The following is an 18,585-nucleotide window of genomic DNA, read 5'->3' on the forward strand; positions in this document are numbered from 1 at the left end:
GCCAAGCTTGCCCCCTCGCTGGCGACGGCCAAACCCTAGCTCGCCACGGGGTTCTTCGCCAAGGACAAAGGGAAGCTCTGCCTCAGCGCCAGCTCGTCCCGCGCGTCGCCGTTGCCGGCTCCTCAACACGGCGGGCTGCCACAAGAAAGGGAGCGACTGTACATCCCGGTGCACCAGGCGTGATGGCACTGGCAGTACCTCCAGCCACTGCCCTATCCAGATGTCAACCTGCCACATGGTTGTCATCTGGACCTGCACCGCATCCCGATGCTGGCGGTGCCCGATTGATGCGGGCGCACACCAAGGAGGTGCGCAGGCGCCGCGAGTTACTGACGCCGGAGCAGCTGCGGTTCCCTGCGTACGTGCCAGACTCTCCTAACTGGGAGGTCTTGTTCGCGCTGGAGCATGAGGAGGAGCGCCGCGCGGCGTGTAGCTCAACCCCACCATCCCACCACCGCCCCCGGAGGTCAAGTGGCAGGAGGAGAAGGAGGTGGCCTACCAGGCCGCGCTGGAGGCGGCGATGCAGTGCGCATTGGAGGAGAGCAGGCGCGACGAGGACGCGCACTGGGAGGGCCTAAAGGAGGCCCTCGTGTTGTCAGCGGCCGGCGACTATGTCATCCCCTCCCCCCCCCCCTCGCGCACCGTCGCCACACTCCCCGAGCCGAAGGTTGAGCCGCCGCCGACGGAGCCCGAGCGGGAGCGATACCAATGGACCGGCCAGCTCTGCGAGTGGGTCCACACGCCGCCCATGTGGCTCGGCGTGACGCCGGAGCAAGAGACGGTGTACCTCGAACAATGGAGGGTGCGCGCTGATAGAGGAGCACGCCGAGGGCGAGCGGCGGATGCAGGTGGAGCGTCGCTGGGCACGGGAGGAGGAGGAGGAGCGCGCCCGCCGCGGCATAGCAGTGCAGCCGACGCAGGAGGCGGCGCGGGCCTGGAAGGCAGCATTCCCCTTGGCTGGCCCGGCGCCAGCGTTGATCAACCTAATCGGCCCAGGGGAGGACGATGACACCTAGGATAGCGCGCGGGGAGGCACAATTTTTTTTTATGTTTTATTATATGCTTAAATGGACTTTGGGCGGCGGTTGACTAGCGTTTAATGTTTAATTATGTTAAGTTTGAGCGTGTTTGTATTTTTTTAAGTCCATGTGCGAGAGATTATGCCGGGTCGGCATTGGTTGCATGCGTCGATCCAAACGAAAAAACGGAAACAACCCTCCAATTGACCAATTCAAACGGACAAAAGGCGAATGAAACGTGTATCCGTTTAAATCGCCGCGTTGGAGTTGCTCTTCGCAGACGATTAATCTAGTTAGATTACGCACCCTGCACTGCCTCAAGGACAACTCTCTGTTTCTTGAGGAACAAACCATTACGTTCCGGCATGCCCATGGGCGCCGCCGATGTTTAGGACCAGGTGCGGTGATCCGTTCGATTCAAGGAACAGAGGAGACACATCCTTTCGCAGACGGACGCAGCGAAACGTGGATGGAATACCCAGAACTATATAACAGTCAAAAAAGTCGTGCAAATATCACCCCTGAAAGTGAAACGTCAAGCAAGCACTTGAAAATCGCGAAACGCCGTCCATTTCTTCAGAAAGTGTCAGGCAGATACCGATAAATAGTTGGTATTATAAGGCAAACACAAATGGACCATACGTGTCTGCGCGCATATACAATATTAATTTGGATTAGCCCGTAAGCCATGGTGCGGCTCGACAAGCGCACGCTACCCTCTCCTTTCGTGATGACTGATGACCTTGCTGAGTCCCTCCACCTACGGTCGGTTGATCACAAGCAAAGGCTATATATACGCACACACACATTCATCCAAACATCATCACACAGCTAACCGTCAGAAGCAAATCCTGGCTGATACACGAACAAGCACATAATCATCCCAAGAACACACAGCTTCCTACATCACCTACGTACAGATTAGTCCGCGAGTTCAGTTTGCAGGGGCATCCAGCGACAGACATGGCGTCGGCTCCAGCTCGAGCTATTGCGGTGGTGGCTCTCATGTTCGCGTGCTCTGGGTTGGCCATGGCCGCGGACAAAGCACCGACATGGCTGAGGGCGCATGCCACGTTCTACGGCGGCGCTGATGCCTCCGACACCATGGGTACGTAACTAGCTTATCTCAAAATCCCTGTATAGGCCAATAGAACAGTGAATACCACATCTCGTTCTGCCTGTTCTGAAAGCATACGTACGCTCGATTCAACGCAGGTGGGGCGTGTGGATACGGCAACCTGTACTCGGCGGGCTACGGGACGCGGACGGCGGCGCTGAGCCAGGCGCTCTTCAACGACGGCGCGTCATGCGGTCAGTGCTACAAGATTGCTTGTGACCGCAAGCTTGCGGACCCGATGTTCTGCAAACCCGGTGTCACCGTGACAATCACGGCCACGAACCTCTGCCCGCCTAACTATGCACTCCCGAGTGACAATGGAGGATGGTGCAATCCTCCGAGACCGCACTTCGACATGGCGCAGCCGGCCTGGGAGAAGATTGGTGTCTACAAGGGTGGCATCATCCCTGTCATGTACCAGAGGTAGCTACAGATGAGTATTTACCACTGCTATGTGCCTGTCTGCAAGTTACTAAAACCAATTTTTGCAGGGTTCCATGCGTGAAGAAGGGTGGGGTGCGGTTCAAGATTGCTGGTCACGATTATTTTAACCTAGTTAACGTGTTCAACGTCGCAGCTGACGGCTCGATCAAATCCATGGATGTCAAGAGCTCTGACTCAGACACATGGGCGCCAATGACTCGTAACTGGGGCGCGAACTGGCAATCTCTAGCTAATCTTACCGGGAAGATGCTCTCATTCAGATTGACCAGCACGGATGGGCGGACGCTTGTGTTTAACAATATTGTGCCGGCTGGATGGACATTTGGGCAAACATTTGCGAGCAAATTACAGTTTTAATTGAACACTCTCGACAGAACAATCTAGTAATGGTTGTTTTTTTTCTAAATTTATTTATTTCTGGTGTGGTGCTTAAAAATACTCTATATTAATTTAAGCACTACTTGTATGGATACATCCATTGGTTGGTCACCACACGTAACATTGTAACTCCAACATCCTTGTATGTAGTATGTGTTTAACTTGTTGTACTCATAGTTGTGCTTATATTAATTTGGCTGGTGCATATAAAACACGTCTGGTTCTACGGAGTTACCTCGAATGTTTATTTTATCGGTTTGGTTGTACCTCTACCTTCGGTGACTAACAAATAACTGAACTAATTAATTTTAAGATAACAATAAGAAGCATTTTAGCTTAACATTGAGATTCATGTAAGTGCAAAAGCAGAGAATTCGACATCTAACGGCTCAACTAAGAAATGACTATTTGAAATCGGCCGAGAAATAGTTCTCTTACAACTGACAATATATAGCATGGGTCGCCTACTTTCTTCTTCAAGGCATCGCCTTGGAAGCACTGACTATTTGGTGTCGGTCGTAGTATTCTTGGTGTGCATGAGCGGGTGTTTGGGGTCAACATTGTTGTCAGTGGCGGAGACAAGGGGGGGCGAGCAGGGGCCTGGCCCCCCCTATCGATCGAGCAAACATCGAGTAGGCCATAGATAATTAGCGATATGATTCAAGTACAGAAGTAATTGGCCCCCCCTAACTCAACGTGATTTATGAAGAAAGGAAAAAGGGCCAATGTAAAAGCCCACTAGCAATCGTTTACAAGCCCATGACAAGGCCATATCTGTTGATCGGCCTTCGTTAAAAGTCTCCTGGACGCTGGGCATTATTCCCGATGATGATTAGCGCGTGTGTTGATTAGCGCTGCGCTGTTGCCGTCCTGCGCCCTCGCCGCCGCCCGCCTTGGCTCTCCCTTCTCACGATCTGATTCGTAAAGTCAAGCTAATTCACTCGTCAATTATTTGTCCTGCAGCCAATGATCTAGCCAAGGTTAATCCAGTACTGTCTACTTCTCTGAATTCTCATCTTGTATCATTAATTTGTTATACATCAGATGTGTGATTTGTGATGCGTCGCGCTCGGGCACAGGCAATCGTTCGAAATCATGCACCTTCCAACCACGACCAGCCGGTCTACCTCGACCTAGCAGTAGAGGGGATGAGTACAGGTTGGGTTTGATTCTCTATGTATGTATTCATGTAATATTGACCTTTTTTTCAATACAACAACAAAGTTACATAATAGAACCAGTGATGATTTTCCACTCAAACCTATTATTCGGTTATACAGTGATTTTTCTTATTTGTACATATGACATGTAGCATTTCATGCCATATTTCGGAGTAGTTTGATTATCAACTTTGTCTAGTCTGCTTCAGCCACAAAAGGTTGTGTGTGTCTATGCAAAGTTAAAATGAATGATACTAGTCCCTTCGGGGACATCCGAGAAAGATGAATGATACTCGGATGTAAAACTATTAGGTAGTTTGTGAGGCAAAAAAAACTGGCTTTATCGTCGGTCTGCCCCCCCTATGTCTAAATCCTGGCTCCGCCCCTGATTGTTGTGACCTGCTTGGGTCCAGTGTGTCAACAACAAGTAGCATGGGTTCGATCAGCGTGCCGGCAGCACAGAACATTTGTGCTTGTCGTCCTCTTTGTAACGGAGTGGTCTAGGTCCACCTCCTATAAGACCTAGCTTCCCACTCTAGTGTCGGTGGGGATGGCAATCACAATTGTGGTGTGTCGATGATAAGTTAAATCCCGTATCAACCTATCTGCATTTGCTGCCAAGACGAACCCCGAGAGCTCGAGACATCCCAGTGACACCAAAAGGTTCGCCACCACCTTGGAAGGAGGGATACCACCATACAACATATCAGAAAAAGGGAGGAGTCTACGAATAAGGAAGAAAGACCCTACATGCATCCTAAAAAGACGTAAGGGCAAGACTCCAAGCCCTATATGCCCTATGCACCCACATGGAAGCCTCCCACAAGTAGTTCTATATAAGGGCACCAGGGACATCATAAAGGGTGACCTTCCCCTGCACCATTGTAGTCTAGACCACCTAGAAAGGATTTCACACTTATCGCCTGAATCTCCGCCGTGTCATTTCGTCGAGATACTCTGTCTCATTGATATCCCCCTCCCTCCCCCCTCCCCCGACATTGTAATCTTTTCTATTCTCCACATCTTCTATATCTAAATAGCTAGCCCTCACTAACATATTTCTCTCAATATGCAACCATGTCACCTCATTATTTAACATGCATGGAAAAAGGCCCACCCCAACATACATCTATGCATAATAAAAATCCACCTCAACATGCAAACATGCATGCACTGAAAATTCCATCCTATCATGCTATTTACATTTAATTCTTATATTAGTTCAAAAACTATTATTTTAAATATTCATGTTTCATATCTTCTATATCTAAATAGCTAGCCCCACTAATATATTTCTCTCAACATGCAAGCATGCCCCTCATCATTTAACATGCATGAAAAAAGGCCAACCTCAACATACAAGTATGCATAATAAAAATCCACCTCAACATGCAAGCATGCATGCATTGAAAATTCCATCCTGTCATGCTATTTACATTTAATTATTATATTAGTTCACAAACTATTATTTTAAATATTCATGTTTCATATAACCAAAACATCATTGAAATATTGCAAAATATTTCCGCAACAACGTGCGGGGCATCATCTAGTATATAAGAATAGAGCAAGGCAGGAAGTAGGAATTTTACCCACATCAAGGGCCTAAACCTGGGTATATCGTGTGTTCGTGTCCAAAGACCCCCCTGGTCTCTTAACGTGACGCCCCCTCGACTTAAAAATTCGCATACCCCCTGCTTCTCAGTTGCATCTTTTACTTTAGGACTCGAATAACCACCAAACGTCATATTTGGAACGACGACAACGCGAATAAGCGGCTCCCTCGAGACACTCCCACACGTGAACAGTAAATCCCCCGCGTCAACCCAAAGGCATACATGCCCTTTGATAGGCCTCCTGGCCCAATCACCAATCCCATGTGCAAGAAAAAAATGAAAAGTAAAAAAGATTTCCCATGATGTAGGTAAAAAAGACCATATTAAAAAAAATCATCTTGTACACAACAAAATTTGCCAAAGTTATAAAGCATAAATTCAGCATACTTGATAGGAAAAAAACATTATAATTTTTTTAAACCAAAAATGAGAAAAAAATATTATGTTTTGTTTTGGATAAATCATGGCGAATTCTTGAAATATTTGTAGTGCACATGGAAAATTCTGCATTCAAAAAAAATTGTGTGCTTATGAGAAGGATTTTTTATGTGTCAATAAATCTGATTCTATATTAATTTACAATGGTTTGAAAAATAAAAATTGCCATGGTAGGTCCAATAAAAATTGACATGGTACAAAAAATAATAAACATTTAAAAAAATTGTCATGGCCTACAAAATGAAGTTACCATGGTTTGTTCAACAAGGGGGTACATAAAGGAATTTACCAAAGTTTGTTCAACAAAATTGTCATGTTCCAAATAATGGATAAAATTGCCATGGTCTAACAAATAAAATTGGCATGGTGCAAATTTTATTGTCAAGGTTTAAGTTAAATTTTGGATTGGTCCAAAATATAAAAAGTGCAATGGTAAAAATAAAACTTCCACGGTCCCAACATGTTTGCAATGATCCATAAACTAAACTGCCACGATCTATAAATTAAATTTGACCATGGAACCTAAACTAAATTTGCCATTAGTGGAATAAATATGTGTACGTTCGCCATGATGGTACATAAAGGAATTTACCAAAGTTTGTTCAACAAAATTGTCTTGTTCCAAAATAATGGATAAATTTTGCCAGGGTCTAACAAATAAAATTGGCATGGTGCAAATTTTATTGTCAAGGTTTAAGTTAAATTTTGAATTGGTCCAAAATATAAAAATTGCAATGGTAAAAATAAAACTGCCACGATCCCAACATGTTTGCAATGATCCATAAACTAAACTGCCATGATCTATAAATTAAATTTGACCATGAAACCTAAAGTAAATTTGCCATTAGTGGAATAAATATGTGTAAGTTCGCCATGATGGCAAACAATTAAATCCGTCATATTGAATTGATCATGACAAAACACAACTTGGAAACCCTGTTATGTATTAAAAAAAAGTGGGACCTAAGGAGACAGAAGCTATTGGCAAAAAGGAGTTAATTAGCCATGCTGTTTTGTAAGACAATAAATATCATGGCAAGAATAACTATGTAGATCATGACAACCGTGACACATATGCCAAGCTATGTGAAAAAGAAAGATTTTTCCCTAGAATGTTAGACAGATTTGGCGTGGTCTATATAATAGATTTGCCACTAGTTTGACCTTGTTGTTTGTGCCTAAGTTAACAAAAATTACCGACCTAATGTATTGCCCATGGCAAAAACACGCATACACACGCGCGTGCGCGCGCGCGCGCACACACACACATTCCACTCTCTCCCTATCCTCCTAGTGTGAGTGGGGTGTGTGTGGCAGTGGCGGTGGGAGACGAGATAGGGAGAGTGGTGAGGGATCGCAAAGTCTCTTTTACCGGTTCCTGGAGGTACCAACAAACCATCCACCGTTACTCTGGTTTGCGATTCGTGCGTTCACGTGGCTCACTTCTCGTATAACACTAGTATTTTCATAACCCATCTCTCGTATAGCACCGTTGGATGTCAGATGGCTGGTCCACCTATTTTCACCACTTTGCACTAGTATGTCAGCTACAGGTACTACTTTTGCCAGTGCATTGTACGCATGCATGCAACTTCTTTCCTCTCTCTGCCCTTCCAAACAAATGCATCTTTTTATTTTTGCTTACAATTTTAGATGGTCACTATCTTTCATATTAGAAATCCGTTATTGAAATTTTTTATATATTCAAATTCCTTGCAACATGATCTTCAGAACAAGTTCAAACTTGAATATTTTTCAACTAGATTTAGAATAATGAGTTTCACATTTCACTTAGTCAAAAAAATAAATTTCACTAAGTTCATAGATATAAATTATTTCAAAGAATTGAAACATATATTTCAGTGTGTATATTGTGAGTGTAAAATGTTTTCCGAAACTAGTGAAATGAGTGGAATCTATCTTTTGTAACGAGTGAAATCACTTTTTTGATACAAACTGAAATTAGTTTCAAAAAAGTGATTTCACTCATTACAAAAATAAGTGAAATCTATCTTTTGTAATGAGTGAAATCACTCTTTTGAAACAACTGAAATAAGTGAAATTGTTTTTTTATAAATGAGCGAGATCTGTTTTATGAAGTGAGTGATTTTTTTTTCCATTTGATAACTTTTGAATTGTGTGAAATAGGTTTTTTGAAATAATTGAAATCGGTTCTTTGCATCGAGTGAAATCAATTTTGAAATATGTTTTCTCAACTAAGTGAAATATCTTTTCACAAGTGAGTACAAATTATTTTCTTCATATGAGTGAAATATGTTTCTTCAGATGAGTGAAATTGGTTTTTTGAACATAAACAAATGAGTTTTTCTAATGATTGAAATTAGTTTTTTGAAATAAGTGAAATACGTATTTTAATTCAGTGAATCTAGTGTTTTGAATGAGCCTAAATCCATCTTTTGAAAATGAGTGAAATAATTTTTGAATGGGCATAAATCCATCTTTTAAAATGTGTGAAATAAATACCATTTCACAGCGAAACAATTTTGTGTTTTATGAAAGTCATTTCAAATATAACTGAAATATATAAAATAAAAAGAAGTTTAAATATATCCAAGATTGATCTTGTTATGAAGATCTTGTCATCACGATTCCAATATATAAAAAGTTTCAAAAATGGATATTTCATTTAACAAATACCAATCATGCAAAAAAATAGGATGAAATTAAATACAAGTCATTTGTATGGAGAGACAGAGAATGCATGCAGCGCACGGGAACGGATCCTCTAACATAGAGGAGAGAAGTCGGGTAAGCTACAGTGCAAGTTAGTGCAAAATGAAGAAGGAAAGTCGGGAATAATGTAGAAAACACTGTAGCGATTACTGCACACAATTACTGTTCATGGAAATAAATCTGAAATTAATTTTATTGCAACATAATTTTGTTTGTATGTAATTTTTGTAAATGTATACAGTAGATTTGTAACTTAAAAATTAATTCAAATCGTTTTAGTCTTAATTCTGAAGCCTTGATTGTATCCCCATTGAGGTGTGGAAAGGTCTCGGGGACATAGCGATAGTATAGCTAACCAAGCTTTTCAACCTCATTTTTCGGGCAAACAAGATGCCAGAAGAATGGAGACGGAGTATATTAGTACCAATCTTCAAGAACAAGGGGGATGTTCAGAGTTTTACTAATTACCGTGGAATTAAGCTGATGAGCCATACAATGAAGCTATGGGAGAGAGTCATTGAGCACCGCTTAAGAAGAATGACAAGCGTGACCAAAAATCAGTTTGGTTTCATGCTTGGGAGGTCGACCATGGAAGCCATTTTCTTGGTACGACAACTTACGGAGAGATATAGGGAGCAAAAGAAGGACTTGCATATGGTGTTCATTGACTTGGAGAAGGCCTATGATAAGATACCGCGGAATGTCATGTGGTGGGCCTTGGAGAAGCACAAAGTCCCAGCAAAGTACATTACCCTCATCAAGGACATGTACGATAATGTTGTGACAAGTGTTCGAACAAGTGATGTCGACACTGATGACTTCCCGATTAAGATAGGACTGCATCAGGGGTCAACTTTGAGCCCTTATCTTTTTGCATTGGTGATGGATGAGGTCACAAGGGATATACAAGGAGATATCCCATGGTGTATGCTCTTTGCGGATGATGTGGTGCTAGTTGACGATAGTCGGACGGGGGTAAATAGGAAGTTAGAGTTATGGAGACAAACCTTGGAATCAAAAGGGTTTAGGCTTAGTAGAACTAAAACCAAGTACATGATGTGCGGTTTCAGTACTACTAGGTGCGAGGAGGAGGTTAGCCTTGATGGCCAGGTGGTACCTCAGAAGGACACCTTTCGGTATTTAGGGTCAATGCTGCAGGAGGATGGGGGTATTGATGAAGATGTGAACCATCGAATCAAAGCCGGATGGATGAAGTGGCGCCAAGCTTCTGGCATTCTCTGTGACAAGAGAGTACCACAAAAGCTAAAAAGGCAAGTTCTACAGGACGGCAGTTCGACCCGGAATATTGTATGGCGCTGAGTGTTGGCCGACTAAAAGGCGACATGTTCAACAGTTAGGTGTGGCGGAGATGCGTATGTTGAGATGGATGTGTGGCCACACGAGGAAGGATCGAGTCCGGAATGATGATATACGAGATAGATTTGGGATAGCACCAATTGAAGAGAAGCTTGTCCAACATCGTCTGAGATGGTTTGGGCATATTCAGCGCAGGCCTCTAGAAGCTCCGGTGCATAGTGGACGGCTAAAGCGTGCGGAGAATGTCAAGAGAGGGCGGGGTAGACCGAATTTCACATGGGAGGAGTCTGTTAAGAGAGACCTAAAGGATTTGAGTATCACTAAAGAGCTAGCTATGGACAGGGGTGCGTGGAAGCTTGCTATCCATGTGCCAGAGCCATGAGTTGGTTGCGAGATCTTATGGGTTTCACCTCTAGCCTACCCCAACTTGTTTGGGACTAAAGGCTTTGTTGTTGTTGTTGTTGTTGTTGTTGTTGTTGTTGTTGTTGTTGTTGTTGTTGTTGTTTTAGTCTTAATTCTATGGATGTGAAGAAGGAAAGTCAGGGTTATTGTAGTTTACATGACTTCTCTTCTTCATGTTAGAGGATCCGATCCTGCAGCGCACATCTCTTGCTTCTAACTCTCTCTCTCTCTTCTGCAAAAAGCTGTCAGGCACTGTTTTGTCTCAGGTGTGCCGTTGTATTGACCGGGTATAGCAGTGGGATTCAATTTACAACTTATACAGAGTCTAACAACACGAATCTTGATGAAACAGGACGGACGGCGGATGGTGCACCGGTACCTCCCACCACCGGTAAAGTTACTTTTTAGGGTGAGGGATTCGTTCGCGTCGATATGCGCTTCCAGCGAATGATTCCTAAATCTAACATGTCTTCCTCCTCTGCTTCGAGATCTGTGTGTCTCTCTCATCCAACGGCATCGTGCGCGTTCACGTGAGATGTCCAACACGAAGATGTGTTCCCTTACTTTTTCCCATTGGATGATGAACGAAGTATTGTACCTAAAATCTTAAAAGTGCACGCGCACCATCTGGTGGAAACGAGCGGCCACGCTAGCCGACAACCCTTTGTTCCGCTCGCTCACAGCGGCTCTGGTTCCTTCTTTCCCTCCGCTCGCTCACTCTCTCCACCAAGCCGAGGCGAGGCGGCCGCCGCCGCTGCAGCGACCTCGGCGAGCCCTCCTTCTCCCCCGCTCCCCCGACAACCACCCGCATGCCGAGGGAGCCCTAGAAGCACGGGCCACAACCGCGGGGCTCGGATCTCGCCCCGACTCGATCGACTCCATCCAGTTCATCTTCAGCGAGGACGCCGGCGATCCCTCCTTCTCCCCCGTGCCCCCGCGGCCGGCCAGCATGCCTTGGCTTCGAGGGAGCCCTAGGTGTGTGCGCTACAGCCGCGGGGATCGAATCTCGCTCCGTCTCGACGCCATCTGGTTCACCTTCGGCGAGGACGTTGCTACCAGGACGGCTGCCGCCGGCGGCGCCGCCGCATTCCACAGGCCACTCATCGAGCTCCGTGTCTTTCGGAAGGTCTTCTACAGGGCGCACGCGCATGTGGAGGCTACTGGGTTCGCTCGCGGGGAGGCATTTGGGGGTGGCCGAGACATGGATGCTTCCCGGTGCTCACTTTGTTGCCCGCTCTTCCACATCATCGTCGTCACGCCCGGGACGCCTGGTCAGATCGAGGCCTTAAACTCCCTACTCTTCTCCTCATATCTGCAGTTCCAAACTGATGTGCAGCCGAAACTGCACGCATGACATACAGCCGACAATCATATCCAACGATGCACCAGTGTTGCTGCCATGCGTCGTACGCTGTAATTTTAGCATCGTCCACAAATCGTGTGTATAAAATCGTGTGTATAGCAGTGCTGTTTGCAGTTGAGTCAGTGCTAATCTCCTTGTGCTTGGAAAACAGTGTTCGAAACTACTGTACTAGTCTGAAGAACAGTTTACTGAAACTTTCGCTAAATCATTTTCAGTTAGGACATGGAAATAGTCTGAATTATTGTAGGATTATTATAGACAATCAGTAAGAGTTGTTGTATATACCAGTCTCTGCACAGATGCTAGAAGCTTTTCCTGAACCTAGTTGTTTGTTGGGGGGAAATCATTTCGTAAGTAAAAAAATCCACACTGAACCTTGATATGGAAAGTATTGGTTTTGATGCTGTTGTTCTTCAGTTTAATGCTAGTGGTAAAATTCGGAACCTGAAAACCCAAATTAGTTCAGCTTAATAGAGAATACACTGTTTTGAACCTCATTACAGTGTTTTGAGGTTTTGTACACCAGCCATCTTCTTGATCTTCTCATTAACCCGTTTCTATGTCAGGTGCATGCCGGAGGAGGTCTTGGTGCAACATTATCAGGTCAGGCAGAGCAGGAATATCAAAGTGGAGCTAGGTGTCAAGGAGCATGCACATTGTGACAGCAATCAAACCGGGATTGACAATAGTGTGGATAGAATATTGAGGATTGGTATCCAGGAGAATGCACATCGTCACAACGAGCGAAATGTGATCGATGGATTGGCTCTAGAGCTGGATGCAGTGTTGTATTGAGCTGGAGATGAGAAAGTGAGAAGCATACCTCCCCGCAGGTGCTTTGTGTTGCTCTTTTTCTCAGTGTGTGCTAATGTGTGAGAGTGATCCCGGCGAGTTCTGAGTCACCGGAGTTTTGTTTAGGGGAGGAGCAAGGTGGGAGGGCTTTGGTAGTGTTGATAGAACGCAGTTGTACTAAGTTGGTCATGGTTGTAGTCTAAGTTGGACACGATCGTTGCGAAATTGCACAACACAGCCATACTAAGTTGGCTAGATGATGATTTTGCTTAAGTTTATCTTTTTTTTGCTACTCACATTTTTGTTGGTATCCACAATAGTTGTAGTTGCACACATAGTAGTTCTCAGTTGGATACGACCATTGAGAAGTTGCATAATGCAGTGATATTATGTCGGCTAGATAACGTCTCCGCCACAGGACGTCGGAGCACTGAAACATTTTTATTACCAGACTTGCACCAAAGCAACATATTTTTATTCATACGTTCTTTTCAGTTGTGATTGTAGTGTCTTATTTAGAGTTGTACTATGAACCGCCACTCCATGCATGTCCACCAAAAACTGGGCAGTATCAACACGGGACATCCTTGTCCGATGTTGCAACGTTAGGGGTCTTAGGGTTAGTTATTTAGAAGTTTTCGCAGATTTTGTGTGAATGTTTTTTAGCCATTTGTGCAACCGGGGCAGCTTCCCTTGTGCAACCTGTTATATTGAACTCGCCAACTTCACGTTAAAAATAGCCAACCTAACTTTTTGTTTTTGATGGAATTTTTTGTTTTTGGCTGGCAGTTTTTTTGTACAACTAGGCAGCAAATCATGTGCAACTTTTATTTTAATTCAACCAGAGTAGTCTTTCTAAGGCTGCTATTTTTTTAGTTGCACAGTGAGCATGCAAACGATGTGGATCACACGGTGATACAAAGGCCTTTTGTAGCCTTTTTTGCAACTAGGCAGGTCCCCTTATCCAAGTTGTTTTGATTGACTTGCCAACCAAGTAGTATAACTGTTTCTGGGTGGCAATTTTGTTAATTTTACAAATATGTTTGTTCTTTTTCTGTTTTGCAGAGACAAATTGGTTGGTGAAGGAGAGGTGCCTGGCAGTGAAACAAAGGTTCATATTCTCTTTTTCTTTTATCCCATGACCATTAATTATGCTCTTCTCTTTTACCCTCTCAGTAGTTCAATCTTTTTTGTTCATTGTAGGTTCTCCAAATAGGACCTCTCGGCGGGACTCAAAACAGGGTGCTAAGCAGGAACCATGTGGCACTGATAATGACGGGGATGGAGAGGATGATGACGTGTCCCAAAGAGTATCTAAATGAGTTGGCATCCTCATACTTTTCTAGTTGCACAAGAGTACCTAATTAGCTGGCATCCTCAGCATTTCTAGTTGCACAATACCATCCAACTAGTTGACATCCTTAGTCTTTTTGTAGCTGCGTTGACACCCTCATCATTTCTTCTAGAAGCCTGAAACCTGAATGTGCAATTTTTGATTGGTCATGCAAGCGCTGAATATTTCTTTTCGAGTATCTAATTAATTGGCATCCTCAAAATTTATAGTTGCACAATAGTATTCAATTAGTTGGCATCCTCAGCATTTCTACTTGCACAAACATTATCCAAGTAATTGACATCCTCAACCTTTCTAGTTGCACAAAAGTAACTATTTTTCAGTCCCATCTTCAAATTTTGAGGGTTGCCCAAGAGTATCTAATGACTTGGCACCCTCAGCCTTTCTAGTTGCACATGAGTATTTAATTAGTTGGCATCCTGAGCATTTTCTAGTTACACAATATCATCTAACTAGTTAACATCCTCAACCTTTCTAGTTGCACAAGAGTAACTATTTTAGTTGGCATCCTCTGCATTTTGTAGTTGCACAACTAACATAATATCAAGTTGGCATCGTCAACCTTTTTTATCTAGTTTTTCAGAAGAACATATATTTTGTGTGCAGTGTTAACTAATCACCTTTGGCTCCTTTTGTTTTGCAAAACCGCATGTGCTCAAGTCGGAATGTGATCACCTTTGGCACATTTTTCTCATGACAAGAAAAATAATTTCATCTTCTTTCCTATTTACTTTTAGTAACATCATATAGAACATATTCCCCCTATTTGCAATTTGTGTGAGACAAGCCTATTTGTACGCTCATTTTTAATATTGTTCTTGTGCTTTTTCTAGTTTAGTTTCTTTGCTGCACACATTTATAGAAAAAGTTGGGATTTGGATACAAGTTTAGTTGCACAATTATATGTTTATATTTGCAGACAGCAAACCCAGTCTTTTTTAGTTTCATCTAGTATGTGTGTTGGTTGTACACATTTTTTGCAAGAAAAGATGGACTGAATGTAGTGTCTGTGCAAATAGAAGCCCATATTTGTGCCAACTAAACATGGATCCAAAACCATCTTTTCCTGCAATGTGTGCAACCAACAGCCAAAAGATTAGAACAGATGGTCTCCAGTCTGGGCTGTTTTGTTGTACATTTGCATAAAAAGGTTGGCTTGGACCCGTGCTTAGTTGCACAAATATGTTCAGAAACAGTACACCCAGTCCATCTTTCTAGCCTGGGATGTTTTTTTGCACACATATTGCAGGAAAGTTGGTTATGGACTAATGGCTTAGTTGCACAAATATGTGCTTCTTTTCACACAAACAGTACACCCAATCCATCTTTCTAGTCTGGGCCGTTTGTTGCACATATTTTGCAGGAAAGATGTCCTTGGATTAATGCTTAGTGTGCACATATATTTACTCCTTTATAGCTTTGGCTGTTGGTTGCACACATTGTAGGAAAAGTTGGCTTGGATCCACGATTTAGTTGCACAAATATGGGCTTCTATTTGCACAGACACTACATCCACTCCATGTTTCTAGTCTAGGCTGTTTGTTGCACATTTTTTTGCAAAACTACTCCCTTGTGTCTATTTGCACACATCCAGGCAGAAGTTGGTTTTGCTACTGGGTCTACTTGCACAAAGTGGTGTTTAATTACAGAGACATTAGATTACTGTTGCTACTCCCTTCAATTAGGAGAAGATTGGTGGTAGATCCAGAGGCAAAGGGGAAGGGGAAGTGAAGAAGGGAGGATCTGGAGCCAGAAGGGAACTTACCTTGATTGATGCTGCCTAGTACGCCTCTCTCCTCCCTCTACTTCCGCTCGGCCAACTGCTCATTACGTGAAGTTGGTTCATGTAGCACTAAAATTGCACCACGTTGTATTATAATTGGTTGTGGTAGCACAAACGGTGGTCTAAAAAATAGTTGCATCTCATAGTATAAAAGTTGCACCATCTAGTACAACCAGTTGGCAATGAAAAAAGTTCATCGAAACATATATAAATGGGGTCTACTTTTAAAGACCTCGTCGCGAGGGTTCCGATGGTGAAAACGGATTTTAATTTTGACATGTAATTCAAAAGTTATAGCTTTTTGAATTTTTTGGAATGCAATTAATTGCCTTTTTGCTTTATTACTGGCATGGCAGAGCACATGGAAAAGAACTTGGGCCAGCGTGAAGGCGAGTGGATGATGCTTTTTGATTTTGGTCTCTGGAATCAGCGGACTTTCCTAATCAGGAGATGGGACAAAAAAATTCCTAATACAGCCGGCTGCCGAGGAGCGCTAGCGAGCGCAAGGCTGCTCGCTAGACGCGTCCAGTATTGTATCTGGTCTCAATCCCACATGCTATTCGGCACGAGGACGTGTCTTTGATCAGACCGAAATAGAATATGTTCTTCGCCCAACAGAGTGAATAGCAAAAAACTACCACATTACGGGCTATCATTCCGAAAAACTACCGCCTTTTTCAATTTTTCAAAAAACTATCACAAAAGTGGCTGGCTGTTCCAAAAAACCCAAGTGGCCAAACGGTTAAGTTTTAACTGGGGTTATGACATGTGGGGCCCGCCCGTCAGGGTTTTGTCGGCCACAGTGCTCACGGCACGCAGGTGACGGTCGTTAGGGCGCACGGGCCGTCCCGACCAGGTCAAACGGATCCGGCCCGCCCTCACTCTGTCTTCCCCCTCTCTGGCTCCCTCTCTCTCGTGCGCGCCTCCCTCTCCGATGGTGGCGGCGGCGGTGAAACTAGGCGATGGCGGCCATTCAATGGGTGGAGGTGGAAGGGGGGATGGAGGCGGCGAGTTCTTAGAGGTTGATAACTGGCTGGGGAGTGGTAGCTTCGCAACCCAGCCGGCGGCGCCGCCGCCGCCGCAGCGGACACCATAGGCTGCAGCTCTGATGCAGGCTCCTACGCCACAGGCTACACCGCCGTCGCCTGATGATTGCCAGTTCTCGCTTGAGTACAGAGCAGCGAGGTCTCTTGCTAGCACCGTGCAGGCAGATCCGGCCAACTCCCAGCACTGGGCCTCTGCATTTGGAGGGGTGGAGTAAGTTTTTTCCTCTTATGAGCTCCTTCAACAGTTTCTGCATTTCTGCTTGTTCATTTCAAACAACATAGCATAATTTAGTTAGTTTTTGACCAAACCCTAGGTTGATGCTGCTGTGATTCATCTTAGAACATGAACATGCACTGAATAATAGTTGAGCAAACACTCTGTGGCATGTTTTGGATGCAACAGTATCACTTAGCACTGAAGGATTAGTTAGATTTAGTAGAAATGCATGGTGGATTCAAAGAAGCATTTGTTGGATTCAGATTCCTTACTGTACTTTATAGTTAGTGTGCACTGAATTTTTGTAGCAAAAAACACTTAGTTAGTTGGGCTTTTCAAATAACATATTATGTAATGCAGGCTGGATGATGAAATTTGGGAGGTTAGGCTGCATTTCCAGGGCAGGGATAATATGGAAAGGAGGTTTTCTATTTCAGACATCACATTTCTGAACTTGATAGCACTTACTGAGACTGAAGGCTATGGGTAGATGACTACATGTACTGGGTAAAAGAACAAGGGATTGGATAAGAAGGTTTATTTCTTCTGGACAGTCAAGATGCAGTTGAAGAAATGATAGACCATTCGGATTTCACAGGGCTCAATATCATTGTTTCCAAGGCAAATGAAGATAGAGATGTTGATTGTAACAGGGCTCACAATGTTTGTGAAGAACACATTCCAATAGGCAGTCCAGCGGGGGGTCCTGGTTTTGTGTTAAGTCTGTCACAAGATGGAGTGGTCCACCCGCTTGAAGTTAATTTGAACACACAGCAAAGCTGTAACTTCAACATTTCAGAAGCTAATGGTGGAGATGATGATGGACAGGCTGCTGGTCAAGAGGATGATGATATTGACAAATCATCCTCAGACTTTGAGATTGATAGGGGTGACTATAGAGGGATAAAGATGTCTTACAAGGCTTGGAAGAGAGGTGAAGAAAATATTGGAAATGAAGAAGAAAGAGATGTTGTAGAAGACAGACCACAGTTTGAAGGTGACAGTGATGTTTCAGAGTTTTGGCAGGAGGAGAAAGAGGCTGACAGTGGAGAGGAAATAGTTGTGGAAAAATGCAGGCCTGAGAAACTCAAGCCTGTGAGAAGAGCAGCAGCAAATCCAGGTCCAACTTCCAGAGCTCACAGTCAGCCAGAGATCCCAAAGTTTCAAGATTTTGTACCTGAAGCTGATGAGTATTGCTTCCCTGGTGATGTGGGCATTTCTGACTCAGATGGGGAGACTCCAAGACTACCTTCTGGAAGGAAGAGAAGATTGAAGAAGAAGAAAGAGAGGAAATGGTATGACCCAAAGGTACCTGATGCACATGAGTAGCTGTGCAAGGACCTTTGCTTCACCAATGTGTATGAGTTTAGAAAGGCATTGAGAAATTTTCATGTTAGGACTTTGAGAAACTTTCAGTACCATAGGAATGAACCATCAAGGGTTAT

The 18,585-nt window shown here is 44.0% G+C and overlaps 1 protein-coding gene across 1 annotated transcript; it reads left to right on the plus strand.

Annotated features, from left to right (window-relative positions):
• Positions 1-1,982: 1,982 nt before the first annotated feature.
• Positions 1,983-3,113, plus strand: LOC119288664 (expansin-A24-like). The gene is made up of 3 exons (XM_037568241.1): positions 1,983-2,127; positions 2,235-2,559; positions 2,628-3,113. The coding sequence occupies exons 1-3, from the start codon at positions 1,983-1,985 to the stop codon at positions 2,935-2,937; spliced, it is 780 nt and encodes a 259-aa protein (XP_037424138.1). The 3' UTR covers positions 2,938-3,113.
• Positions 3,114-18,585: the final 15,472 nt, after the last annotated feature.

The sequence above is a fragment of the Triticum dicoccoides genome, chromosome 4A (genome assembly GCF_002162155.2).
Source record: "Triticum dicoccoides isolate Atlit2015 ecotype Zavitan chromosome 4A, WEW_v2.0, whole genome shotgun sequence".
In the NCBI taxonomy this organism is placed as follows: Eukaryota; Viridiplantae; Streptophyta; class Magnoliopsida; order Poales; family Poaceae; genus Triticum; species Triticum dicoccoides.

Coding starts and splice junctions, on each gene's coding strand:
- LOC119288664 (XM_037568241.1), top strand. CDS start 1,983: ATGGCGTCGGCTCCAGCTCGAGCTATTGCGGTGGTGGCTCTCATGTTC. Junction 2,128..2,234: donor TGATGCCTCCGACACCATGG/GTACGTAACTAG, acceptor GATTCAACGCAG/GTGGGGCGTGTGGATACGGC. Junction 2,560..2,627: donor ATCCCTGTCATGTACCAGAG/GTAGCTACAGAT, acceptor CAATTTTTGCAG/GGTTCCATGCGTGAAGAAGG.